At 47.0% G+C, this 27,971-nt stretch overlaps 1 protein-coding gene across 1 annotated transcript in view; it reads left to right on the top strand.

Annotated features, from left to right (window-relative positions):
• The window catches only part of LOC115395813 (ribonuclease inhibitor-like), a gene marked incomplete at its 5' end in the record, with an annotated part of 37,778 nt that extends 11,623 nt beyond the window's left edge, over window positions 1-26,155 (top strand). Inside the window, 5 exons of the mRNA XM_030101469.1 lie at window positions 9,230-9,403; window positions 21,119-21,292; window positions 21,607-23,884; window positions 24,386-24,497; window positions 24,814-26,155. Coding sequence (XP_029957329.1) covers window positions 9,230-9,403; window positions 21,119-21,292; window positions 21,607-21,616 — 358 coding nt within the window. The remainder of the gene's footprint in view (window positions 1-9,229; window positions 9,404-21,118; window positions 21,293-21,606; window positions 23,885-24,385; window positions 24,498-24,813) is intronic.
• Window positions 26,156-27,971: the final 1,816 nt, after the last annotated feature.

The following is a 27,971-nucleotide window of genomic DNA, read 5'->3' as shown; positions in this document are numbered from 1 at the left end:
TGGTTGATTGATTTGACCTTTGATTTTCACTCTGTGGGACGGGGAACTCCACTTGATCCAGGCTCTGTAGGAATACATTTACTTTTGATCTGTTATGTGTTTGATCTATGATCTGTTATCACAGTAATTATGTGTATGTGTGTGTGTGTGTGTGTGTGTGTGTATGTGTGTGTGTGTGTGTGTGTGTATGTGTGTGTGTTGTAGAAGGAGAAATGTTTGTCAGCAGCTGTGATCTGAGACTCTGATTCTCAGTGGTGGGTGCAGTCCGCTAATCAGCTAACCGCTAATTAGCGAAGCTAACATTTTCATTAGCGGATTAGCTGTTCAGCTAACTTTGAAAAACATTAATGGACTAATTAGCTTCTGCTAAATTTACACATTAGCGGAAGCTAATTTCCAAGGGTACTTGAACGCCTCTCGTACATGTGAGGATCAACTGTGTAGATTTTAAGAAGAGACCCAAAATGACAACAAAGCATTCCAGTAAGTTCAAACAACGTTCTCAATGAAGAATTTGGCCACTATATTTGAGATAAATTCAATTCAATCAGGTTTCATCCTGTCGAGCCTCACATGTGTCCCTGAAATGTACATGTCAAACAAGGCTGGTTCCAAAAGAGGGAAAATTAAAAATATGTCATGAGACTAAGCATGATACCCCTTACCAAAAAGTAGTATATTCAAGTATACTTTGAGTATACTAAGAAATAAGATAGTACTCTTATAGTAAACTTCAAGTCTACTACTTATGTACTTATACAAGATATACTTTGCCAAGTTAATGTTAAGTATACTCTGGGTTTACAGAAAACTATACTAAAAGCATATTTGCATAGATCAGTACACTTGTTTCAGTTTTGTCTCTTTAAAGAAAGTTAAAATATTACAATTTAGCCCATACTGCCATTTGTAGTTACAGTGTAATTAAAAATTGTACAACTAATGCTGTTGTAATACAGTACATTTTTCCACTCTTGAAATCTTGTTATGCATGGTTTAAAATTAATTAAAATACAATAATTAAAAATCCAGCTTTCTAGTTTGTGACAATACCACATCATTCATGTGCCTTATTTTTGTGACTGTACCAATTTTAGAAAAGGAAAAACAAAATGTTACCTTTCAGTCCCATTCATATTTATTGGGCAAAGGTATCACATACATTTTAAAAGCGGTTTCAACAACACATTTCATCATACACATTTCTTTAAATGCAACCAAGTATTCAATCAGACCCAGCTGCCCATCTTTCAAAAACACAGCACTGTTAAATCTTTTCTTTAGACGATCATAGATCTTTCTGTGAAACAAAACTCCATCAACTAAAAAACGTTTGAAATACCAAAAATACTCGCTTAGATTTGGAAATAACCTAGAAATGGCGAGACGATGTGGATCTGTAATATCATCTTGACATAAAGGATGACCAAAGCCCTTGACACTTCCATTTAAAACAACACATTTCTCTGTTCTTCCGTTATATACATAAGAGTTTTTTCAACAAATGACTCAACCTTTTCAGATGTGATGGCGTTTTTGGCTTTTTCTGCCAGTTCTCTCCACAAAAGAAATGTTTTAACTATTTGCGACGGGACATATTGTGTACCATGAAACTACCAATTGTCGAAAGGGAAAAACAAAATGTTACCTTTCAGTCCCGTTCATATTTATTGGGCAAAGGTATCACATACATTTTAAAAGCTGTTTCAACAACTACACATTTCATCATTATAGCTTCAGGCCATATGGCAATCAATCTCCCAGTTTTTTTCACTTCATGACAAAATGTGCTTTCCACATTTATCTGGGGATCTCTACACAAAGTTCTGTGTGATTTTTCCAGTTCCTCTATTAACACACAACATTTTCTGACACATTCACAAGATCCAGGGCCTTCATGTTCACACATTTCTTTAAATGCAACCAAGTATTCAATCAGACCCAGCTGCCCATCTTTCAATAACACAGCACTGTTAAATCTTTTCTTTAGACGATCATAGATCTTACTGTGAAACAAAACTCCATCAACTAAAAAACGTTTGAAATACCAAAAATACTCGCTTATATTTGGAAATAACCTAGAAATGGCGAGACGATGTGGATCTGTAATATCATCTTGACATAAAGGATGACCAAAGCCCTTGACACTTCCATTTAAAACAACACATTTCTCTGTTCTTCTGTTATATACATAGAGTTTTTCAACAAATGACTCAACCTTTTCAGATGTGATGGCGTTTTTGGCTTTTTCTGCCAGTTCTCTCCACAACAGAAATTTTTTAACTATTTGCGACGGGACATATTGTGTACCATGAAAGTGTTTAAGTAGAGTGCCCATATTGGACTCAAATGGAAATGTTGAAGTTGCCCATAAAGGGCCCCAGTGTTTGACACTTTGTGTTACATGTGTAAGTAGGTGTATATTAAAAATCATGTGATCCTTTCCATAAAATCTTTGAAACTCAATAACAAACTTTTTAAGTGCCAGTTCTGCCATCATTATGGCTCTGGTCTTGATCTTTTCCTGCAGTAATGTATATATGCTGAACACCAAAAGGAACAGATGGTTCCAATATTTAGCAGGAAGAATTCCTTTCAATACAGGCAAGGCATAGAAGAGGAGAAAGGCACGCCACTCTGAAGCCTTCCAAAACTTTCTTTCAGTGATAGATCTTGGGGTTCTAGTTACTTCAACAGGAGGCTTTATGTTTTCTAGTCTCGAATCAATTTCTTTTGTTTGTTTCCCCACGTACCAGGGAGCATCACTGTTTACTGTATCAAACCATAGTGAAGACAGTTGTCGAGTCACACCGAGGCACACATTGTGTTGGTACTCAGGAATGAAACCATTTATCATTTGAAAGTGACCAAGCTTCATTAAAGGAGAAGGGCCTTTGACTCCAAACACTGGCTCTTCCACAGTTGCCGACATTGCATGACTAAAATGATCCTTCTCATTACGCAAGGGAGGTTCCGGTCTATTGTACCGATATGTTTTGCCGCCTTTGTGATAGCAAAAATCACAGCCATAAAAACCATTGAACTGCTTTGTGTTACGAAGTAAAGAACGAGCCACAGAATCAGAACTACAAATAACCACAAATACTTTAGAAACGCAATGGTTTCCCTGCTTGTCTTTCCAGGCAACACCTTCAGTCTCCAATAAAGATGCTTCTTTAACAAATGGTGCTAGTAATGTAAACATAGAGGGCTTACCTGGCCCAAACCATAATGCTGGCATCAAAATGTTTTTTTTTCTCAAGTCTGGGGACAGTTCATTGACCTGACACTGAATTGGCCAAATGCTGCATTTGGAACTTTTGAATACTGGTGCTCCATCACAATTCCATATTAAAGTTAAGTCATTTTTCCCAAGAACACCACTGTCACATAATTTCTTATACTCTTCACCAGACTGTACATCAGAGACAATCCCCAACTTTGTATAATGCCGATTAAGACTCAAACTGTGTTCTTTCAGAAGCTGTTGAATCTGTGCACGCAGAGGTAACACAAGAAAATAGATGCCTTTCTTCAGGCAAGCATCCACATCAAACAGTTCATTGCAGGAGTCACATTGATGGGGGCAGTCAGCCTGAACACCAAAGTACTTTAAACAGTGTTCACAATAAAAATGAAGTTCATATGAAGATGGCCTTCCAAATTCTTTCTGGAGCATGTAATGTGATGGAGGAATCATACCAGGAAGCATTATGTTGAGCATTTCAAGTAAATTAGTAACTGCTTCTCCCGATAAATTGTGCCGTAGCAGAAAAGACATCAGCATCAGTAATGTTTCCCCTTTTGAAACTGTTGCACCTGGATACAAAGGCTTTTCAGCTTCTCCAGATTCTCCTCCATCCTCTCCGACGTCCCCTCCTCCTCCTCGGTCCTCTCCTCCTCCTCCTCCTCCGCCCTCTCCTCTTCCTCCTCCTCCGCCCTCTCCTCCTCCTCTGTCCTAGGTGAGAATAGTTGTGCTCATAAGTTTCCACATCCTGACAGAATTTTTGATTTAATCATGACATTTTTTCAGAGAATAGTAATGACAACTTTTTTTTTTTTAAATCAATCATGTTCGTGGTTACACAACCATGTGGTTCTATAAGGAGAATATGAAAGAAAAATATACAACGTGAAAGGAAAACTTTAGGTTGATGCTGCTTGTGTAAAGACAGACACTTGGATGTTAAGAATGATGAGCCTGTGACCAATAATGACCAGAAGAGGAGTTAAAACCTGCAGTGGGGCTAAAAGGTCTTTGGCAGCCAAAAAGATCTTCAAGTCCCCCCACTTAAAAAGATAAGAGTGGTCTGTAATTTTAATCACAGGTACACTTCAACTGTGAGAGACAGAATGTGAAAAAATCCAGGATATCACATTGTATGATATGAAACAATTTTACAGTAAAAATGTGCCAACAATATGTATTTGGTGCGTACAAACAGGCAAACTTTTTGTCAGCCAAATACTTTGCATATGTGAAGTCTACTGAGAATGGAATTTCCGGAGCCCTTATCTGTATGTTGACTAGTTTTAACAAAGTCAAGGTAATCACTGACTGCTATTTTACAGTGTATGATTAAAGCAGAAAATGACTCCTAAGGACAATCACTTACGCTGTTTTCAGCTGCTCTGCTGTCGGAGACCATTTCAGAATCTGACAGGTATTCTTCATTCTACAGGCGGGAAAAAAAAAAAAAAAAAAGATCAGTAAAGACTATTTGTTACCGTTGGAATTTAATTCACTCAAGCTAAAATTTGGGTGAAGTATGAATTTACCGCTTTATAATCTGTAATTGAGTTTTCCTCATCTTCCCCATTTTCTTCATCTTCTGTGGTACTTTGGCCAAAATCATTGAAGGCCTACAATGTAATAACAAACAAAAGAATTACTTGAAGTTTAAGGTAAGGAAATGATGCAATGCAGCATTTGTCCCCTATTCTTTGGAAGGATGAAGCAAATGTGGAAGTTAATGGCATGCAGCATTGGGAGGGAGCCTATTTAAAATGACAAAGTACTGATCCCAGAAAAATGGAATTACTTGTCTCAATAGCAGCTTTAGTATTGATTTGGTGTTGATGAATTGATTTTTTGACAACCATAACCCCTACATTTTAAAACTCACAAAATGTCTAACATTGGCCCATTACTTCATCTTAAAATGTCATTGGTCTTATGTAAGGGGAGTTCAGAGTGCTTGGTATCACTGTCCATGTTTATGGATTTACCTCTTGAATGTCAGTCCTGCAAGAAATTGTGGGTAAGTCTTCCACCTCCTCATTTTCTTCATCACTGTTTGAGGCACTGCTCACATCATCTTCTGTGTAATTTTGGAGAGCTTCACAGGTTTTTTGGGGCTTAATAAATGGATAGAAAAACCAAGTCAAGTATTTACATTTCAAATGCATAGAATATTAAAGGGCAACTCCGGTTTTTTGACACCTGGATATTATTTATAGGTGTGTGCATGCTCATATACTCACTCAGACAAACATCGTGCACCTCGGAGTCCTCCAGAAGTTATTTAGATCCAACCGATTTAGCGGGGGCCACGGCAGGGGAGCTTCAGCGTGGTACATAATGTCTGCTAAGTCGCTCATTTCGGCTGTATTTTTTCATCCATCGCCAGTGTTATCATAAAGACAGCTCGTCTACTGTCTTCAGCTGGGTCAGCTGACAGTTTTCGCTAACTTAGCCACAATTAGCTCAGATGGGAACGTTGCAAAGCTCCTCTCCCCAGCAGAGAGGCACTTTGAGTCGGCCATGGCTGTCACGGTGCCCGGGTGCCTGACTTCCAGGGGCCGAGTTGGGGCCGATTGGGTAAATGGCAAAGAGCTGCTCCACGGAGGTGACGGGAAAGCTCCAGTAGCCGCGCTGCAGCCTGCTTCACGTGCCTCCCTGGTTATGCGGCGGTTCGCCGCGCGCTCCGCGGCTGGCACGGAGCGCGTCTCCGCCCGCCGCGGCTTGCTCCACGGAGGCGCGTGAAGCAGGCCACGGCTTCCAGGGGCCGATTGGGTAAACGGCCTGGAGCTGCTCCACGGAGGCTGATGGGAGAGCTCTGGATCTCTGCTCCCGGGCGGAGACGCGCTCTGTGCCGACTGCGGAGCGCACGGGGACCTGCCGCATAACCACGGAGGTGGAGAGGAGCTCCGCGACGTTCCCATCCAAGCTAATTGTGGCTAAGTTAGCGAGGTGTCAGAGAAGATCCAAGCGCAGCAAATCCCATCAGAGCAGAGCAGACCTTTGAGCATCCAACCCCGGGGCGCTCCTGGAAGTCTCTCCTCACCGAGAGTCTCTGGAGGTCTCCAAGCCGGGCAAGGAGTGCTGTGCGTGGGCTGCGGGGCACGCACAACCGCTGACGGGAGAGGCTCCAGCATCCGAGCTAATTGTGGCTAAGTTGAAGAGAAGAGCTAAGCACAGCAGATCCCATCAGAGCAGAACAGAGCAGAGCTTTGAACATCCAACCCCGGACCAAAAGGCCATGGAGGCCCCCCGCCCAGCACGGCACCCAGCGCGGCCGCTGTTTCGGACGGTTCTCCCGACCCAGCGGCCTAGCCTCCAGGCTCGGCTCTGCAGGCAGGCGACCGGACACACGCGCCGGCCACCCCTGGCCGTCTGACCACGGTAGACATATGAAGACGGTAGACGAGCTGACTTTATGATAACACTGGTGACGGATGAAAAAATGTAGCTGATATAGGGCTGGACGATATGGCCAAAAATGTTATCACAATATAGGTCTTAATTTCGGTCGATACAGTATAAGTCCGATATCGATATAAATAATACAAAAACCTTAGAAAAACTGTTAAGAATCATGTAGATAATGTACTACCTGTAAAACTAGAAATTATTTATCCAGGAAGCTCCTCCAGTATAACATTTTAGAAATAAAAGCTACAATAAATTAAATGTTTACCTTTTATTTAAGAAATATGAAATCACTGTCAAATAAACGTAAGTTTCACCTTTTTCAATATAAATAGCTTTAACTTTACACTTAAATACAGTTATGTTATTGTTATAGATTCAAACAAAGCTGCTTCAACCAGGAAGAAAAATAAAAGTGTTCAGAATTACTGCAATAAACAGAAAAAAGAGTGAGCAACAACAAACAAATATTACTGGGACAGGGAATTGAAATAACTGCCATACACTCACCTTTTCAATATTAATAGCTTGTCTAAACTACAACAGTTTTTATTATAAAAAAGAAAAGTGCTCAGAATTACTAAGGTTAACTACAGAATTACTTAAGATTGTAGTGATTCTGGTGACACTGCAGCGAATCCCTGTACTGTCTTTTTTTTTTTTTTTTTGGTGGCATTTGTCTTCACTGTTGCAGCGTCTTGTAAATTGTAGACGGTCCCTGAACCCCGCAGCACCAACGGCTCCTAATCGAAAACAATTTTGCTTCTGCTGCTTGATAGACAGATACTTTTAATGAAAATGAGCTTGCAGCATGTAGTCCACCTCACAACGATGGGATGGAGGCGCCCTTTGTATGTTACTGACGTTTTGTTAAAAGAGTTATTGAGACCGAAAGTCCGCATCTGCCAACATGCTGTAAAGGACTTGATCAGGGGAGTAAAATTATGGCAGACTGGAAGTTTGAATTTGCTCCTGCTCAGAGATATTGACCTTTGAACTTTGACTTTGGTTCTTCTTTTAAAGCTTCTATTTTGACAATGAAAAATGCTAGAATCATGGGAGCAACTGTTATACAAAGCTCTTGAACTCCACTATCCTGTCAGGTTTGACTTGATATTATCGTCAGCAGGGGGCATCACGATATGTGGTAAGAACTAAATTTCACTTATGTATGTCAGTTTCATTTCAAAAAATAATACAAAGAAGCATGTTCCTCATCACTCTAAACCCCTAAATGTACTTTTTTTGTGTTTTACTCTTCTACTTAGGGATAAGGGGTATTTTGAAGATAGAACTACAACTTGCCGGTAACCAGTCGTAGGTGCCTCCTGCGCTGCATGTCCGTTCCTCCCCGGTCAAAGTCGCTTTGTTATGTCACTTTGCTCACTATTGAACACATTTGAACTGAGAATGTAACCACGTAGATCGCCAATATGTATTTCCACCATACAGAGAGTGGATAATTTTTTTCTCCCCTTTTATATTTGAGTGGATATGATCGCGATGTTTCCAGCATTTTCCTGTTCAGCTATGTGGCTGCACACATCTTTAAAGTTACCTTCAGCGTGGACAGGGCAATAACAGTAATGCTGGATATTATTTGAGTGTCTGGATAAAAGAAACAATAGCTTATGCCTCGTTTAATCGCGAGGGGGGCGTGGCCAGGCGACTCTCATTGAAATGTAGTAGTTTAAAAAGAGTGACGTGGGACACGAAAAAAAAGTGCAAATCATGCTCCCGGACGCGATTCAATAGATTAATTTACGTGACTCATAGCACGAATTGCCGTGAGACTGGGTTGGCTTCCGTTACTGTGCAAAGTAATGAAAAGTCTCTTCTGTACGGTTAAAAAAACGCCAAAAATTGTTTCGAAAAAACATGGATTTTGTAATGCATAGAACTCCCGCCCCGTTTGTCCTATTGAAACGATTAAAAAACTGTTAGAAAGCCCTGGAACTCAAGATTCTAGGGGTATTTGGATGACTCGCGTACATGCTTGCGTCATGGTGCGACGTCAACATATAATCCCCTATGCGCTCTCGGCGCTCGGGGCTCGCGGAGAAAATAGAGGAGCGGAGTGGGCGCGCTGCAGAGCGCGAGCCGCTCCGCACGCGCAGCGCTACCCCGCAGCTCCTGTCAGATAGGTTAACAGGGGCGGCGATCCGAAACTCAGTGCGCGGCGCTGCCGCTTCCGCGGGCGGCGTGTCCTGTGTGAACCAGGCGTTAGTGGTTAGCGGTTATCGTTAGCTTCAGCTAAATCTTTGAGCAGTTTATCGGTTTAGCGTTATCGAAGCTAACTTTTCAGTTAGCGGAAGAACGGTTATCGAAGCTAACTTTTTGGTTAGCTGTGCCCACCACTGCTGATCCTGCAGTGAGAGAGTGGACTGAGCTCAGCAGCAGCTGACTGGTGTGTGTGTGTGGACATGAGGAGGAGTGTGAATGTTGTGTGTAATGAAGATCCACAACAACAGAACAGCTGATTGATCAGGACTCAGTAATGTGGAGCTGCTCATTTCTCCATCAATACATCTGACTGGTTCCTCCTCATTGATTCTGCTGCTTTCTCTCTTTATTCAGGTTGAAGAGCTGCAGTTTGTCAGAGATCAGCTGTTCTTCTCTGGTCTCAGCTCTGAAGTCCAACCCCTCCCTCCTGAATCATCTGGACCTGAGCCAGAACCCTCTGCAGGATTCAGGAGTTGAGCAGCTGTGTGGTTTTCTGCAGAGTCCACGCTGTCGCCTGAAGACCCTGAGGTTAGACTCCATGTTTGAGTGTGTTTCAGTGAAAGTTGTGTTGACACTGAAGTGCAGACATCACGCCGTGTTTCTCCAGGACACGGTGAACGTGACTGCACTCGCACAACAAATGAAATCGCGCCGCGCTAGACGCTCGAGTTTTATCGCTGGTGCGGTTTGTCCCACAGTCCTGTGTGCACCCAGCTGTCTGTGTGTGTGTGTGTGTGTGTGTGTGTGTGTGTGTGTGTACTGATCGATCGTGCGGTTTTTGTTCTTTTTTGTTTTTATGACTGTTTTTACTGTTCAGCACTTTGCGTTGTTTTTATGAATATGAGAAGTGTTTTTACAAATAAAGGTTGAGATTGAGATGCTCCGCCTGACACCATCGCTGCTCTGTATTTGGCATGAGGAAGTCAGCTCCGGCTGCGGCCGAGGCGCCGGCATCGCTTCTGGCTGCATGCTGCCCTAGGGAGGCGGTATGAGCTCGGTGAGTTCCCCCATCTTCTGCAGGAGCCGCGCCCAGACCATGGCTGGTTCCAGCGCTACTTCAGGCTGACATCTGGTTTCCACCTGAAGCGGTGAACAAATGAAATCAGGCACACCACACGCCGCTCGCCTTGGCATCACGCCAACTGTTCTGTGTGGTCGGAGCCCTGCATGCCCTGCATCAGCACGTCCGTGAAGACTTCCACGCTGATAGGCTGTCCTGGCGCGAATTCGCTTGAAAAGTTTAATTATTTCAACTCGAGCATCAAGCAATGAAGCAACGGGCAGCGATCATCAGGCGGGGAGCAGCGGCGAGTGGCAGTGCAAGTCCACTGGCATGCAAATTTTCGCTGGAAACACTTGTCACTCGCCACGTCATCGCTCGCCGCTCAAGATTGAGCAACAATCGCGTCATTACATTGAGCTTGTATGTAATGTCATCACGCGAAAAATTTGTGTCGCGTCCGGTGGAAACACGGGGTCGGCTGATCAGAGAGTGATCCACTCTGAGGATCTCCAGGAGAAACGGAGCTTCTTCTCTGCTATTTAGTCCTGTGACGGAGGCAGAGCCGTGTGCAGCTCCACATTTCAAAGCTTGCTAGAAGAAGAAAGGAGCTGCAGTGGATCATTGACTGTGAACCTCTGACACGCTCCATGTTGACCTTCAGCTTTCAGAGCAGGCTGATCTCTCCTGGATCAAGCTGTCACTGATCTCCCAGCTGGAGCTCCAGACTCTCAGCAACTCTGCAGATTCTGGACTTGTTGGCTTTCTGTCCAGTAACCTTGGCAGTTGACATGTCCTCCACTGATCACAGCTGAGACCTGAGGTTAATTTCTGATGCTGCCTGCTGGAAACACAGAGCAACGTCATATGAAACATCTGCCAAGCTTCCAAAGCAGAGACAAGGAGAAGCAGGCCGGAGCCCGTTCATAGTGTGTGCGCTGATCCAGGGAGCAGCTCCAAACTGACAGCAGGTGGCGCCACTTTTAAACGCCCCGAGCAGCACGACTTCTGGTGGAAGTCAAAACAAAAGGCGGAACAAAGAAAAAATACTCAGCTGACATGCGCCAGCTCCATCTGTTGTTGTGTTTGAATGTTTGAATGAGTGTTTTTAATCTGTCATGAAGCCATGTCCAAGACAAACTTCTGTTTTTAGTGAAGAAGGGAAATAAAGTTTCTATCTCTATATATCAGTGATGAGAGGGAGTGGACTGAGCTCTGCAGCATGTTGATGAGAGCTCTTCTCCTCCTGCTGGCTGCTGCTGGTTCTGACCCAGCAGCAGTACTGAACACTACTGTTCCTCATTGTCTTCATTAAAGGGGACATATTATGCTTTTTTTCACTTTGTGAAGAGTTTCTTATAGTAGTATGTGTTGCCGTAGCCTCATTGTGATTTCAAATTTGAAAATTGTCTGTTTCCTCCATGTCTTGCTACACCACATGTTGTGAAAATGCCTGCTGAAACGGTCGAGTTTGAGTTGGGTCCACTTATCCTGAAATAAGTGGATTTAACTCCTCCCCCTGACTGTGCCCCCCACCGTGTGTGTGTGTGTGTGTGTGTGTGTGTGTGTGTGTGTGTGTGTGTGTGTGTGTGTGTGTGTGTGTGTAGGCATGGACAGACGCGTTCAAGTGCATACCGGAAAGCAGGCTCAGAAACAGCCTGTTCTGAGGAGGCTCGTCAGAGCGACTTTTTAGACTGCTGAAACTCTGAACAAAGGATGAATTTGGGGCAAACAAATTTAAATATTATATTTTTGGGCTTCTGAGACCTATATGATGTGACTGAAAAATAGCATAATCTGTCCCCTTTAATACAAGGAGAGAATGTGAAGAAGAGAGTGGAAATGGAGCCGGTGCTGTGCCATACACATCCACGCCACCGTATAATGAAGTCGTTTGTTTCCTCCTGGCTCCAGTGGTATGGTGCTGCAACTGTGTCTGACTTTCACTGTGTTTGTTTACCTCTGTGTTTGTGTTTCCGGTGGATTTGGCACCAGCTGCCGCATAGAACATGAGTAGAACACAAATGAATGTTCCTTTCAAAGGGGAAATTCTGATATGTGTTGATATGACCAAATATTCAGGTTAGAAAAGGAGGAACCCAGGAGTCTAATTCAGGTTTTTAAAACCAGAATATGAACATATTCAGGATTTTGGTGATGTTTATATGACTGAGCGTAACCATGTTATTAAAGCTAGGGTTGGCGATTTGAATGAGATATATTTTTTTAAATACTGGTTAAAATGATCTTTATGACCCGATGGGAAACAATTCATAGCGTGTTTTTAAAGTACTTTGGAAAATATCCGCTATCTACAGCAGGAGTACAACGGGACAAACAGCAACCAATAGTCTTGAGGGGACACCTTTTTTTAAACCAATCAAATCCCTTCGCCGTTCGACCTGCCCCCTGCGCGTACATGTACGCGTGCACTGACCCTGATTCAGTGCGCGCGTAGAAGGATGGAGCGTCGTTGCAGAACAGCGGAGACGAATGTTTGGAAGTTTACTCACCGTTCAGTGCGCCATACCTTGGCATTGTGCAAATAAAGAAAAACGAAGAAACGAAGCGCTGAGGCTAGGAGCGCACTGGACGCGGAAGTGCCGCGCGCACCGCACGCGCCGTGAACGTCTCCGCGTCTCCACTCCCAACGGGAGCTCCGCCAATGGGGTGGGAGCTGGGCGGAGCTCGCTCGGCAGAGCCTTGGGGAGATGCTTCATGCTAACGCTAGTTTTCCAAGATCGTCAACCCTGGCTTTAATAATTTTCCAGTTTTGAAAGGGTTATTGACTGCATGGAAATACAGTCAATCACTTCAACATCAGACTTTGTCCTCTAATCTCAGTTCATTCTCTCTTTATTCAGCTTGGAGAGATGCAGTTTGTCAGAGATCAGCTGTTCTTCTCTGGCCTCAGCTCTGAAGTCCAACCCCTCCCTCCTGGAACATCTGGAACTTCTGAACTTGGGCAGGAACCCTCTTCAGGATTCAGGAATTGAGCAGCTGTGTGGATTTCTGCAGAGTCCACTCTGTGGTCTGCAGACTCTGGGGTCAGTTGACTGTGTGTTCCTGTTGCAGAAGGAGAATATTTGTCTGCAGCTGTGATCTGAAACTCTGATCCTGCATTGATAAGAGTGGACTGATCTCAGCAGCAGCTGACTGATGTGTGTGTCCACAACAACACAACAGCTCATTGATCAGGACTCAGTAATATGGTTCTATTTCATCCCTACTGACCGCCAGAGGCAGTGCTTAAATGTTCCCTTCGCGCATGCGTAGTTCCGAGTATGTATATCAACAACGTCACTCGTGACCCCTGGGTGACCCAGGAACTGCTAGAAGTTCTTGTTCCTGACCCAGGCTCGGTCCCTTTTTTGTTCTTGTGTTTGGTTCGAGGCTTGAAGCATTGGGACATGCCTATTCTGCATTCTTGGGAGCCTTGTGACTGTTCTGGTTGGAGCTGTAGATGCTGCTCCAAAGGCTGTTAACTGAAGCTGACCTGATTCTCCACCGCAACACTTGGTTGTTGCGGTAGGCATCTCCATGGTGAAATCATTCGCAATCACCGGATTACGGTAAGGTTGCGGTTACTATCGGGAAGTACAAAAGGCATCGGGACGTGGACGCTCCCTTTGGTTTGGATGGCCGCCGGCTGTGGGGGTTGGTCCCATGGGGAGCGCTTCTTCCCTGCGTCGGTACGCCCTTGTGCTTCCTCCACCTGGCTGGCTAAGTAGCTGGGCTGTCTGATACGTGGCCGGTGTGGTCTGCCGCGTCGGGGTTGTTGGCCCCGCTGAGGCGCTGGGCCTTGGTGAGTGGTTGCTGTAGCTTGCTTGTGCTAGTAGCTACGCTGTTGCAGTACCTACAGTACACTGTTTGCGGAACCTACGCTGTTTGCGGCACTTCGCTATTTGTAGTATCTATGCTGTTGCGGTATCTCCGTTAGTTGTGGTCTTGTGCTACCTGCATTGTCTGCGCTCTTTGCACAGCAGTGTCGCTTTGTGTTCTACCCAGGCTGCAGCATAGCCTCTTGTTCCTTGGTGTTGATTAGCGGGTGTTGCTGTGTGGCCGACGTTTCCGGCCTGCCACCCTGTCGTTTTTCTCCAAAACCCTTGCTCGGCGTTGCCACGATCATTTCCTCCCGCACCCACTTTGTTTGCTGTGCAGGCGGCGCACACCCCCTACCCTCAGCTTACTGCACCTCCGTCCCGGGCACCTGATACTCTGACTGGTGGTGCCACTGCGGGGCAGTGGGGAGCAGGTTTCTCCGGTCGACTGTTTTTTTCTTGTGTGGTGCTGCCCGGTTGCCAGCTTCCCTCTGCGTTTGCGCTAGCGTGTGCTTCCCCAGGTGCCCGTGGCTCCAATGGGCTCAGCTGCGGTTGCTGTGCAGGCGGCGGTGGGCCCCTTCCCTCAGCTTCCACGCTGTCATTGCCCTGCGTGTGTGTGGCGTTACAGTCAGGCAGGAGGAGGGAGTGCTGGCTGGTGGCCGCTCTCTCTGCTGGTCATGACCTCAGCATGTTGTGCCTGGTGTTGTTGGTTGTGCAGCAGCGTGGGCCCCCTTCCCTTGACCCCTGAGAATAGGGTGTGGCATACGGTGGAGGAGCCGGTGTTCAGAGATGGACAGCGGCCGCCCTGCAGGCGCCCCTAGTGGCCGGGGGGCCGGGCATTGATGTCCGAGTGCCGGTCGTCGGTTCTTTCGCCGATCAGCAGCTGAGGCTCTGGATGGCTATGGCCACAGCCCCCTAGGTGGTTTTCACCTTGACCCAGGGATACCAGCTGTAGTTCCAACGCTGGCACCCCATTCCCGGCCGGGCCACTGTGACCATCATCAGAGACCCAGTGAAGGCTCGAGCCTTGGACCAGGAGCTGGCCACCCTCCTGGCTAAGGGGATGATTGAGACGGTAGACCCCCTGGTGGACCCAGGGGGTTCTATTCTGTGCACTTTCTCGTGCCCAAGAAAACGATGGTTTACGTATGTAAACTCGGTTCTATGAATGAAAGTGAACCTGTCACCATGTGACTTAAATCCCCTTGTCTCAAGGAGCATTATGCCAAATTAACAACACCTTTGGGTGCGCGCTACACAGTATATGAATGACGCGGGTGCACACACTCACCCTCTTTCAAATGACTGGACGGAACCAGGCAACGCCGAACGAGTGACTACAAAGGTTACAGGTTCACTTTCATTCATAGAACCGAATTCTTCTTCGTTCTATTTCATTTCAGTGAACCTGTAACCATGTGACAACAGTATGCCAAAGAAGTCAAGAGAAAGGTGTGCATAAACCCCACAGGGACACCAGTGACATAAACAGATCACAAAAGCACAGTTGACAACGGTCAAACAGTCTTTATTGCTTAACGGTAACATGAAGTGGGCACCAATCAATGATAAGCAACGTAACACAAAAGCCACAGTAATCACAAACGCAAAGTGTCATCCATTCATTGCAGCCCCCAACACAGAGGAGGGGATGGTGGAAGCAGGCACATCCAACCTGGAGAATCTAGCAAATGTTGAGGAAGATGCTCATCCAGCAGTGCTACACACGTCAGCCTATGGAGCACCTCTAAACAGTGCCCAGGAGGCAGCCATGCCCCATGTGGAGTGAGCAACAACCCCACGTGGGAGGGCATGTCCTGAATGCTCATACACCAGCGCAATAAGGTTGACAATCCAGTGCGCCAGGCGCTGTTTCGAAACAGGCCTGCCCTGAGCAGCCACACCATAACACTAAAAAAGGCTGTCCACCGAGTGAAATGCATTAGTTCGGGTCACATCAGCCCTCAGAGCCCTCACAGGACTCAAACAGTGAAGCCTCATTGCCTCCTCTGAAGAATGAGGTGGGGGGGGAGAAGGTCTCAGTCACCAACGACCTGGCCACAAAGCCTCTAGGCAATAACTTCAGCAGAAAAGCAGTGTTCGGCAGAAGATGAACCACCCTGTCCTCACTACAAGGCAACCCGCTCCAACAGAGAGAGCCGCAAGCTCACCCATTCTTGGGCAGATGAGATGGCAAGCAGGAAAACTGTCTTCATTGAGAGACACCACAGGTCCAAAACAGACAGAGGCTCAAACGGGGGAAAACACAGAGCATGGAGTACCACTTGCAGATCCCGTGATGGAAGCAAGCGACTCTTGGGGGGACACCGCCGCCAAACTCCCTTCAAAAACCTAGCTGCGAGAGGACGAGCCCCGGGCGATAGCCCCTCATGACGCACATAAGGGGCAGAAATAGCGAGATAACCTCTCAGCGAAGATTCAGACCGACCTTTGTCCAAGAGGTGATGAAGAAAGGAGAGCACCACTGTCATGTCACAGGTCACAGGGTCCACAGCAGAACCGTGGCACCACTCATGAAACACCGTCCACCAGCAAGCATAAAGGCGTCTGGTGGAGGGAGCCCGTGAGGCCTCCAAAGTGTCAGTTACAGGCCCACTCAGTCCAAGATTGCTCCAGTGTCGCCGTTCAAGGGCCAAACATGAAGGCTTAGCACCTCGGGTCTTGGATGCCAAATTCTGCCCTGCCCCTGAGACAGCAGATACAGTCTAGTCGGAATCTGCCATGGGTCCCCCTCCACTATCTCGTAAACCTCGGACATCCACGGCCTCTGAGGCCAGTTCAGTGCCACCAAGAGCACCTGGGCCTGCAACAACCTCACTCTGCTGAGCAGAGCAGGGAGATGGATAAAGAAGCACCTGCTGCCAAAGACTGCTCAGTGCATCCGTCCCCAACGTCTCTGGTGGGCCGATCATTGAAAACCAGAGGAGACAATGAGCGTTGTCTGCTGTGGCAAAGACATCCACTTCGGCCTGACTAAAGCAGCGCCAGATCTGGTCAACCACCTGCATTCACATTCAGAGGTCCCGGAAGGTAGAAAGCTCTCAAGGACATCCCCTCTGACTGGACCCACTAAAGGAGATGAGGTGCCCTGGCATTCAGTGACGGAGATGTCAGACCGCCCTGGCGTTTGATGTAGGACACCACTGCCGTATTGTCCGTTCTCACCATCACTTCCCTGCCTCTTACAAATGGCAGAAAATGCTGCAAGGCCAAATGGACTGCCTCCATTTCCAGCAGATTTATATGCCAAGTCGAACACACAGGATCCCAGGTCCCCCTGGCATACCGTCCTTCCCACACGGTGCCCCATCCTGTCATGGAGGCATCTGTGGTCACAGTCACCCTGAGTGGCCCAAGGCCCAAGGGGACCTCTGCCATGATGGCCGGAGAGGTCATCCACCAGGCAAGAACCTGCCGACCTTTAAAAGGCAAAATAAGCATTTTGAATCGGTCTCTCGGCATGGACGGGTTCCGGCTCACAAACCAACACTGACGTGGCCTTGTGTGCAACAGCCCTAAAGGCACCGCCTGCGCACCAGCTGCCATGAGGCCCAGCAGCCTCTGAAACAACCAAGCAGGAACAGCGCGCCGACCCAGGCAGCTCATTGCGCATTCCCTGATGGCAGACACCCGCTTGGGCGTCAGACACGCTGTCATAGAGAGAGAGTCCAGAAACAACCCCAGATACACCACGGACCTGCCGGGCACCAGGTTGCTCTTGTCCACATTGAGATGTAGACTAAGGGAGGCCATATGGGCCAAAACAACAGAAGTGTGTTTGTGGGCGAGCTCTAGGGAAGGAGCGCACACCAACCAATCGTCCAGATAGTTGAGGATGCCTTGTGTCCTGAGAGGCGAAAGTGCAGCGTCGATGCACTTTGTGAAAGTCCGACGCGATGGGGACAGGCCAAATGGCAGCACATTGTACTTGTAGGTCACACCTTGGAACATGAACCGCAGGTACCGCCGATGATCGGGATGAATGGGCATGTGGAAATAAGCATCTTGAAGATCCATGGTTGTGAACCAGTCCCCCTGCCAAGCGACTTGAAACAAGGTCTGCAGTTTGAGCATTTTGAAGGGAAGCACCTTCAGATATCTGTTCAATTGCCTCAAATCCAGAATGGGCCGGATGCCCCCTGCGCGCTTCAGGACAAGGAAGTAGGAGGAGTAAAACCCACCCTGCACCTCCTGGGAAACCAGAGGATGTATCGCCCCTGTAGCGGCCACACACCCGCAGTCGGTCAGGTGGGAGAAAAGCAGGTCAGCCACCCTGAAAATCCTGAGACGAACCTTGACCTTGCGAGAAGGATCTCTGAAAACCCACACCTCTCTCCGGGGCAAGCCGAGAACCAGGTCTGGATAGCTGCTGGCGACGGGTCGGCTGTCTCACTTTCTGGTATTTATCCAATGCAGCCTCAGCAACAGGGCCAAACACCTGACCAGGCGAAGCACTCGACCCCATAACAGCTGCACGCTCAGCATCCGACAGACCGGTCTGACTCAGCCAGATGTGCCATCGAGCGAGGGTCATCTGGGCCATGGGGGTACCAAGGGCCGTAACCTGTGCACCCACTCCCTGAATAACCGTATCCACGACAGTGGACAGCCCAGGGAGCAATTCAGACGGGCTCTTGGAATCCAGATCCCGGATGAGGCCCTCCAAATACACAAGCAACAGAGCATTAGTATTTGCCAGCCTCGAAGCCACAGCAGTAGATTGGTAAGCCTTAGCCACCAAGCCATCAGTAGCCCTGCACTTCTTATTAGGGTGGTGAACAGCTCTGCCATCAGGAGACGCCTCAGCAAGGAGTGCAAATGACGAACCCACATGTAGGGCCCCATCTAAGCCATGCTCAGCGGCACCATAGCGTCGGGTCAAAGCATCCTGTGGCCGTGCCCATGACTCCCGGAGACGGGACACAAAATCTGAATAAACAGGCAAAAGAGCATGACCCTGACGACCAGGGCCTCTATCCGAAGCCGAAGCCCTGGGTGGAGAGGGCGGAGCAGGGAGACCCGCAGCACCAGCAGCACGTGTCAGCAGGGCTATAACAGAGAAATCCAAAGTCACTGACGAATGTCCGTCACAAGGAAAGTCGTCCAGTGAAACAGCCTGCTCCTCGTTGTCGTCATAATCGTCCATCAAGGCTGAGTAGCCACAGCCCGAGCTGTTGGTCTTACCCATCCTGCCGGAAGCAGCCAGAGAGATTGCATCAGCCTGCAAGCGGGCCTGGGCATCCAGCAAATGCTGTTGTGCAGCAGCCATGGTGTCCATGGTCTTACGCATAGCATCCAACTGAGCTTGGAAAGAGTCCACCCTGGGGTCACAGGCCTGGTCCACCTTCCGCTTAGTCCCAGACTTCTGCACTGCCTTATGAGGAGGAGGGTCCTGAGCAGGTGGAAAGGAGTCCTCAGGAGCACAATCCATGTGGTTCCCCTCAGAAGCCATGATGCAACAGGAGAACTGTCAGGGTCAGCACACAGAAAAAACACACTGAATACAGCAGTAGCCAGGACTGAATAGAGGCCAGAATAATCAAAGAAACATGGAGAGCAGACCTTAATAAGAGCTGCGATACCTCTCCAAGGTGGCAAAGGCATGCCCTTGAGACACGACACTATAACTGCTACAAGCAGAGTAACATTAGCACAACAAGGCTAAGTGCTGTGTAACATATCGAGTCGGCCAAAGCAGCCGACAGCGAATAGTAACCACTCACCAAACAGTAACACACGACTCGTAGAACGCTTGAAGGGTGCGAGGGAAACAGTAGCCAAAACAGCGACGAGTTGCGTGGGAACACAGAGAAATACCGGCACAAGCTCAATGACCAGGAGGAAGAAAGAGGGTGAGTGTGTGCACATGCGTTATTCGTATACTGTGTAGCGCACACCCACAGGTGTTGTTAATTTGGCATAATGCTCCTGACCCAAGGGGATGTAAGTCACATGGTTACAGGTTCACTGAAATTAAATAGAACTGAGGGATTTCGCCCCATACTGGATCTGAGGGGCCTCAACCGCTGCTTGAGGGTACTGCCATTCCGGATGCTGACGCTGAAGGAAGTATTGCGGACCGTCTCTCCAGGGGACTGGTTCACGTTGGTCGATCTGAGGGACGCTTACTTCCACGTACTGATTGCACCTCAGCACAGTCGGTTCCTGTGATTTGAAGGGCAGCCATTGGCAGTTTCGAGTGCTCCCTTTCGGGCTCTCCCTCTCACCACGGGTTTTTATCCGAGTTGTGAAGACACAAACCCTAAAGACACAGGGTATGACGGTGATCCTATACCTGGACGACCTGGACGTCGCCCCCCCAGAGCCCCACAGGCGCCTGCCTGGGACCTACATCTGGTGCTGGAGAGCTTGTGTCAGCCTCCCTGTGTACCCCTGGCAGCGGCGGAGCTGCAGTGGGTGTCCCGCAAGACGGTGTTCCAACTGGCTCTTGCCATGGTGACGCATGTGAGGGAGCTGCACGCTCTGTCTGTTCACCCGGCGTGCCTCAGGTGGCATTCGGATGGGGCAGGCATCATGCTGTTGCCGAATGCCTCTTTCCTGCCTGAAGTGTGGTTGAAGCCAGGGGCCAACCAGCCTATTGGATTCGCCCAATATGACCCCCCGCCGAGTGGCTCGGGGGACCGGCTGGCACTCTTGTGCCCAGTCAGGGCTCTGAGGAGCTACGTGGTTGCGACGGCAGTGTGCAGACATCTGACACCATTCGCCATTCCTGTCAGGCCACGGGCCAGCCTCCGCCCCAAGGTGTGCATTGCAATTCCACCAGAGAGGTGTCTACATCATGGGCCACCCTGAAGGGGGCACCCCTGGATGAACTGTGTGCTGCCGCCTCCTGCACGACGCGCCTGGCACCTTCTCCAGGTTCTACAGGCTGGACGTTGTGCCTCCGCATCCACTGTGGGTGGTCCTGAGCCCTGCAGAGGCATCTCAGTGAGGTGATTTCCTGGGATTCCTCATGACTGAGTTGGCATATGTCATTCCAGTGCTTTAAGCACCGGCTCTGGCGGTCAGTAGGGATGAAATAGAATGAGAGTTACAAATGTAACTATGGTTCTATGAATCCCAGAGGGCCGCCAGAGCGGTCCGTCACTCGGAATCCTCGTGGTCACGCAAGAACATTCCGTAAGAACCGAGCCTGGGTCAAGAACCGAAACTTATAGCAGTTCCTGGGTCACCCAGGGGTCACGAGTGACGTTGTTGGTATACATACTCGAACTACGCATGTGCAAAGGGAACATTCCAGTGCTTTAAGCACTGCCTCTGGTGTCCTCCGTGATTCATTGAACCGTAGTTACATTCGTAACTCTCGAACTGCTCATTTCTCCATCAATACATCTGATTGGTTCCTCATCATTAATTCTGCTGCTTTGTCTCTTTATTCAGGTTGTGGGGCTGCAGTTTGTCAAAGACCAGCTGTTCTTCTCTGGCCTCAGCTCTGAAGTCCAACCCCTCCCACCTGAAGGATCTCAACCTGAATTCCAACCAGCTGCAGGATCCAGATGTGCAGCAGCTGGTTGATCTTCAGCAGAGTCCAGACTGCAGCCTGCAGACTCTGAGGTCAGTAGATGGTTGGAGTGAGTCCATGCTGCTTTCAGCAGGTTTGGACTAAACACAGTCAGTCAGTCTCTGTCACTGAGAACAAAGATCCAGTGTTTGACTCTCAGTGAGGCTGTGAGAGGAGAACGCTGAGCAGCTTCAGGATTGGACAGCAGAGGACACACAGTCAGCCAATCAGAGGAGCCACAGGCTTGTTGTGTTGTTCTGACAGTGGTGGTCCTTCATGAGCTCTGAGCTGCTGACTGCTGCTCTGAACAGGACTGAAGTCCTGACTGCTTCACACACTCTGATCATCACCTCTCATCTCTCTGCAGCTGGAGATGAGAGCAGAGAGGAGGCCGTGTGTCCTGAAGATCCTCTCCTCCTCCTCCTCCTCCTCCTCCTCCTCCTCCTCCTCCTCCTCCTCCTCTCCTTGGATTGTATCATCAATAGATGTCCATGGCGTTATCAGAATTTGAAATACTGCCGTTCTGGAAAATGTTCTTCACTCACAACTTTTCACCTCACTGAATGTGACTCTATGGAACAATACATACATCTGACATGGGAACAAATCCTATTTTTTCAAAGACTGCTCTGAGAAGAATATTTGACTGGCAATCAGGGGCAGCTGGTCGACAGAGGGCGCTAGGGCGCCGCCCCCCCTGTCACATCACATAGAATCACACAGCCCTTCCTTTAATAAAACGTTTTTAAAAGATGTTTTACATGTATACACACTATGTTTTAAAAGGGCAGACATGGATAATATAGTCTGACGAGAGGTAATAATATGTATAATGTGAAATAAAAAGTCAGATAAAAAAAGAAATGTCCTAATATTTTACGTACATCTGGCCAAGGGGGGCACAGATCTTTCCCCATTGACTCTCGTTGTAACTTTGACATGCGCAGTTCGCTCCTCTTCTGTGCAAGAGATAGGAGACATCGGGGCACGCTCTGACGACGCCCGGATTTCCCCTCTGATCGCTTTACACACCACCGGCCATGAGGTGGCAGCAGAGAACAAGTGATTTGGCAGGCGGGTGAAAACCACTAAGCAAGTGACGTTGATCGCACGGTGTCGGAGTCAGAAAGGCCAAAAAAGGAGAAAATGGAGAGAGAAAATTCAGTGAAGTCGCTGAAAACAACGCCGTTCGAGAGGAGAACACTGCAGGAGAAATTGAGGGTGAAAGAGCTCGGACCTGATCGACCGGACGTCTTAATTAGACAACGGTTTGAAGACAGAGGGAGGAAATATACCCGCTCTTTTTCACGGAGCTGGTATGAGAGGATTGCTTGGCTGACTGGATACAGTGAGGCAGGTGCTTTATTTTGCTTCCCTTGCCTACTTTTCCAAACGAAGGGAACCGATCAAGCGTGGATTCAGACAGGTATGGTGGACTTAAAGCATTTTTCTGAAAAAGTGAAAAGGCATGAGCAAGCCAGGAGCCGCATGGAAAATGCTATGCGTCTGGGCATGTTTGGGAGAGCTAACATCGCTGCTCAGCTTGATGATGGCTACAGGATCGGGATCCGCAAACACAATGAGGAGGTCGACAAAAATAGGCATGTCCTGTCTAAAATAATAGACTGCATAAAGTTCTGTGGTGCCTTTGAGCTCGCATTGAGAGGACACGATGAGAGCGAAACCTCAGAAAATCCAAGTGTTTTCAGAGGACTGGTGGATTTTGTAGCGTCACTAGATGCAGCTGTCCATGAGCACCTTCAAACTGCTACTGTGTTTAAAGGGACATCTAAAACAGTGCAGAATGAACTCCTTGACTGTATGCTGACAGTTTTGAGAGACTCCATCATTGAGGAAATTCAGTGTGCAGACTTGGTATCCATCCAGGCTGATGAAACTATGGACATCTCCACTCAATGTCAGCTTGTTCTTGTGGTCCGCCACATAGACAGAGTGAATGATGTGCAGGAGAGATTTTTTGAGTTCATACCTCTGCAGTCTGCCACAGCTGACTCCATTGCCACAGCACTTTTGGAGAGACTGAACATCATTGTCCCTGATGACAAGAAAAGCAAGCTCATCTCCCAGGCCTATGATGGTGCGAGTGTCATGAGAGGAGCCACAGGTGGTGTGCAGAAGAAGGTGAGCGATGTGTATGAGAATGCACACTATGTCCACTGCTACGCTCACCAGCTCAACATCATCATGCAGCAGGTGACATCCCGCATCCCAAAAGTTGGTCAGTTCTTCTCTGACCTGGCTGGATTCTCAGGATTTTTCTCGAGATCTCCCAAGAGGACCAGTGTGCTTGACAGAGTGGTGGCACACAGGCTTCCAAGAGCAAGCACAGTAAGGTGGAACTTCCACAGCCGTGCTGTGAATACTGTGTTTGAGCACAAAGAAGACCTTCTTCAGTGCTTTGAAACCATCAGGGACTCGGGTGACTTCGATCCCAACACTGTGCGAGAAGCTGGAGGTTTTGTGAGACTCCTGGAGGATGATACGTTCTGCTTCTTCCTTGATCTTTTCCACCGCATCATGCCTCATGTGGACATGCTCTACAGCCAACTTCAGAAGAGGTCCATCGACTCTGTCTTTGTCCATGGAGTGACACAGAATTTCACAGACAACGTGCAGAGGATCAGGTAAATAGATTTGTATGTAACAGTGTTTGTAACCCTTTTGCATCCTTCCACAAAACATGTCCACAAAACATGTCATACTGCGATTAAAATCAGTCATTTTAAGCCATCCATCCAGATCTAGTTTTTAACTGATCATTAAATTACAGAGTCTTGACTATTTTAATTAACTTCAATTCTCAGTTTAATTACATTGTATCACTCTAGTTTTTTGAGGAAAGAAAACTTGACTGATGTTACTTAATACCAAAACACTTAATGCTAAAGGTCTTGGATGTATTAGTGATGAGTACTAATACATATTTTTTCATCATTATTATTTCTCTGTGCCGTGTTGGATAAATGAAAAACACACCCATGTGCACATCACATGACTGCAACAAAAATGCATTTAATATTAACGATAATGAGTCAACGTTAATGATATTTGATGTGCTCATCTATGTGACATTTTCTGTCAGTTTCCTGCCAACTAAACTTTTTTTCTCTTCTGTGGCTGGTCAGAGACTCCCTCCCTGCTCTCAGTGAGGAACATCATGGCTGTGTGCTGCAGCAGCCAGCGGTGAAGAAGCGCCGTGCACTGGGACCAGATCAACTGCAGAGCATAGCTACAAAGGTGAGATGGAAGCTAAGGCTCTGGTAAACACATTGGCCCTCATTTATCAAACGGTCGTACGGCGGTATACAGGCGTACACCCGTCGTACGTCCATATGAAAGACGGGTTAGTTATTTATCAATTTGGTCGTGATCGTTCGGAAAGATGAAATCTCACGACAGCTCTGACATCGTGTACGCAAGTTTCAGCCAGTGCGGAGTGTGTTTAATAGGTCCTTTACAGTGTTATATTCATAGAAAGGTGTTATCTGAACAATTGGACAAGACAATTTTATCTCGGTCCTCTATGATATAATCTGTGTCTTTGTTTTTATAGGTTTGTGACACAATCCTGGGCCACGCAAAGGAGCGGTTTGCCTTCACCAAACACCTAATCAGTGCTACACTGCTTCAAGGAGACCGATTCCAGGAGTATGCCAGCCAGTTCCCTGAAGCTGCACTCAACATCACCTTGGAGGCCTATCCAATGCTCAACAAGGGCAAGCTGAAAACCGAACTGTCACTCATCTTCAGCAATGCAGAGTTCAGGGGTTGTAATGGTGCTGTGGCTCTGTACCAGCTCTTCATGAGCAACAATCTTCAGGACACTTTCTCAGAGACTGTTGCTCTCCTGAAGATCCTCATCACAACTCCGATGACGACAGCTGAATCTGAAAGGTGCTTCTCAACGCTGAAAAGAATCAAGACCTTCCTCAGGAACACAATGTCACAGGATCGTCTTAATGCACTGGCCATGCTCTCTGTGGAAAAGAAACTTGTCAGGGAGATCCCAGATTTTAACCATAGAGTCATTGAGAAATTTGCATGTCTCAAGGATAGACGGGCAAAACTTACATACAAAAAATAAAAGTAGAAGTGATGGAAAGCACCTTGCAAGCTATGTACGATCTTTGCTGGTTTTGATCTCTTACATGTGAGGTTTTACTAGTTTTTTTCTTTGTTATTTAATATTGTAAATAGACATGCCAGTTGACAGAAGTGGCACTATTCCTGCTGTTTTTTTATATATTCTCCTAGTTTTATCCTCTTCTTAGGATTTCTCTGTGTTAATTGTCATTGTAAATAGTTAATGGTAACTCACAGAAGCACTTTGGACTTTAAGCCTGATGCTTTAATTGTTTCGTTGTGACAAAATGTCCAATGTTTCTTGGGTAAATTTGTATGGGTTTACTTTTTGGTTTTTTGAGTATGAAAATATAAATATGTCCTTCCAAACAATAAGCTGGACAGAAGAAGCACCTGACTCTCTTGGAAGTTGTGAAAATGATTCGTTTTTTTACTTTTTTAATTTTGAAGTGAAAAAATGTATTTGCATATTTGTACATTCTGGATTTGTTTAATGAAAAGGGTTTGTGTGTCGCAATTATACCTTAGCTGAGCTGGATCAAAACATCAAACACTAAGGAGATAAATTCAAATTTACTAACTGGTAACATTTACCTTCATTTGATTGTCTATTTGACTCAGCAGTAGTATTTAGATGTATCCTTGTTGTGATACATAGCAATACCACAAATAGTCGTGTACATATTATACATTATTCTTACGAGGGTGGACCCAAAAGAATCCGGAATTTGACTAACTTTTTATTTCTGACATTTCAAAATAAAACATCACTGTCGCCTTCAAAATAGTCTCCATCCGCATTAATGCAGCGCTCCAGCCGTGTCTCCCACTTCACGAGTGCGTCGTCAGACCCGTGCGTAATTGTGCCATTTTTTGCTGGCTGCGATTTTTTGTCACCTCCTCCACATCTGCAAACCGCTGTCCCTTCAGCTCCTTCTTCAACTTGGGGAACAAGAAAAAGTCACTCGAGGCAACATCTGGCGAATAAGGCGGATGGGAGAGGAGATTCATCTCATTCTTCGCCAGAAACTGCGTGACGCGCAGCACCGTGTCCACTGGCGCTCTGTGGTGGCGGATCAACTGGCTCCACTCCGCCACTACGCTCTGCTTCCTCCTCACATCCTCACGGAGCCGTTTGAGGACTTCCATGTAGTAGTCCTGATTTACAGTTTGACCTGGAGGGACAGACTCACTGTGGACGATACCCTGGACAGTGAAAAAGCAGCTCAGCATTGTTTTCACGGCTGAGCGCACCTGACGCGAGGACATCTGGCCCTTTTTAAACCATCCAAACCACTCATGGACCTGAGTCTTCCCCAGAGCATCATCCTTGTAGGCTTGCTGCAACAAGGTGAGTGTTTCTGCTGCTGTTTTTTTCCCAGCAAAAAGCAGAATTTAATGTTTGCGCGCTGCTCTGGCTTCCCAGTCAATGTCGCCATTTTGGAAAAAATCGCAGACCTCCTCTGCACTCTGTTGCTATAAATAGTGCCTGACAGGCGTCAGTGTAACTCTCGGAGCTCCGATTTCTCACAGATGTGCATGAGGCTTACCTGCAGCACATTTGACGGCCAGAAGTCAGAACTCATTATTATTATTGTTTTCTGATCAAATTCCGTTTTCTTTTGGGTACCCCCTCGTATGATCCGGTGATAATGACTGCTTTTTGGTATGGTAAATTAAGTGCGCCCCCTCAAGAGAAAACTTCACCAGCCGCCACTGCTGGCAACCTGTAGCGGAGCCAGAGGCAAGGGGGTGGTCGCCCCAGGGCCCACAGGGTCATAGGGCCCCGTTTCATGTATTGTGTTCACATTTAATCTTAAATAAATTATTATATTAAAATCTGCAGTGTGTGCGAGAAGGCATACGCATATGAGTATGGGCTCCAATTTGCCAATTCTTACATTATGCCTGTCCATGAATGCATCAGAACTGTAAGCCAGCGCTGAGTGGCTGTGCCGCATTAACAAGCTTTTTCTTTGCACTTGATCTGAACTCTTTGGAGGGAAATTAAAAAGCAAAAATGGAGAAGAAAAAACACCAATCTGGCGCATTCAAGAGAAAAGCAAAAGAGAGAAAAGAGAAGTTAGTTGCTTCTTGTCATCAACTAACGTCTTACTAATAAATCAACACCGCACCATGGCCGCGAGAGCCCAACAACTGGAGACGAGGCTATGCTAGCCGCTAGCGGTAATACCCAAAACCTAACATCAGAGGCCAGACTGTCAAACCTCACCTTGCTGAGTGTTGAGCGTGACATTACCATTGACAAGGAGAAAGTGGTCGGCAGGTGTGCCGCCATGAAGGAGAGGAAGGCAAAACTTTAAAGGACGACCACAGCATGTACAAAGTTCTGAATTGTTCTGCATTGTTTTGTTCGAGGATGTTCAATGATTATGGAGGAATCAACTGAACTGCACCAGCACAGAGAGAGCCATTGGTGAGTCAGTGAAACCTTCAAAAATGTTATCTTTGTGGTCTTGAACACCTGCCTATTTGAATGTGCCTTGTGTTGCTCTCAACTATAAGAGACCACTGAGTCTATTTTTTTTATTATGAGACGTGAATTCCAAAAGATATAGATAGCTGTGTCTGTATCTATCTGAATAGATTGTGTAATCTTAGACCAGC

This window comes from Salarias fasciatus, chromosome 10 (genome assembly GCF_902148845.1).
Source record: "Salarias fasciatus chromosome 10, fSalaFa1.1, whole genome shotgun sequence".
Taxonomy (NCBI): domain Eukaryota; kingdom Metazoa; phylum Chordata; class Actinopteri; order Blenniiformes; family Blenniidae; genus Salarias; species Salarias fasciatus.
The sequence above is the reverse complement of the archived record's forward strand: the minus strand, read 5'-3'. Positions and strand labels throughout refer to the sequence as shown.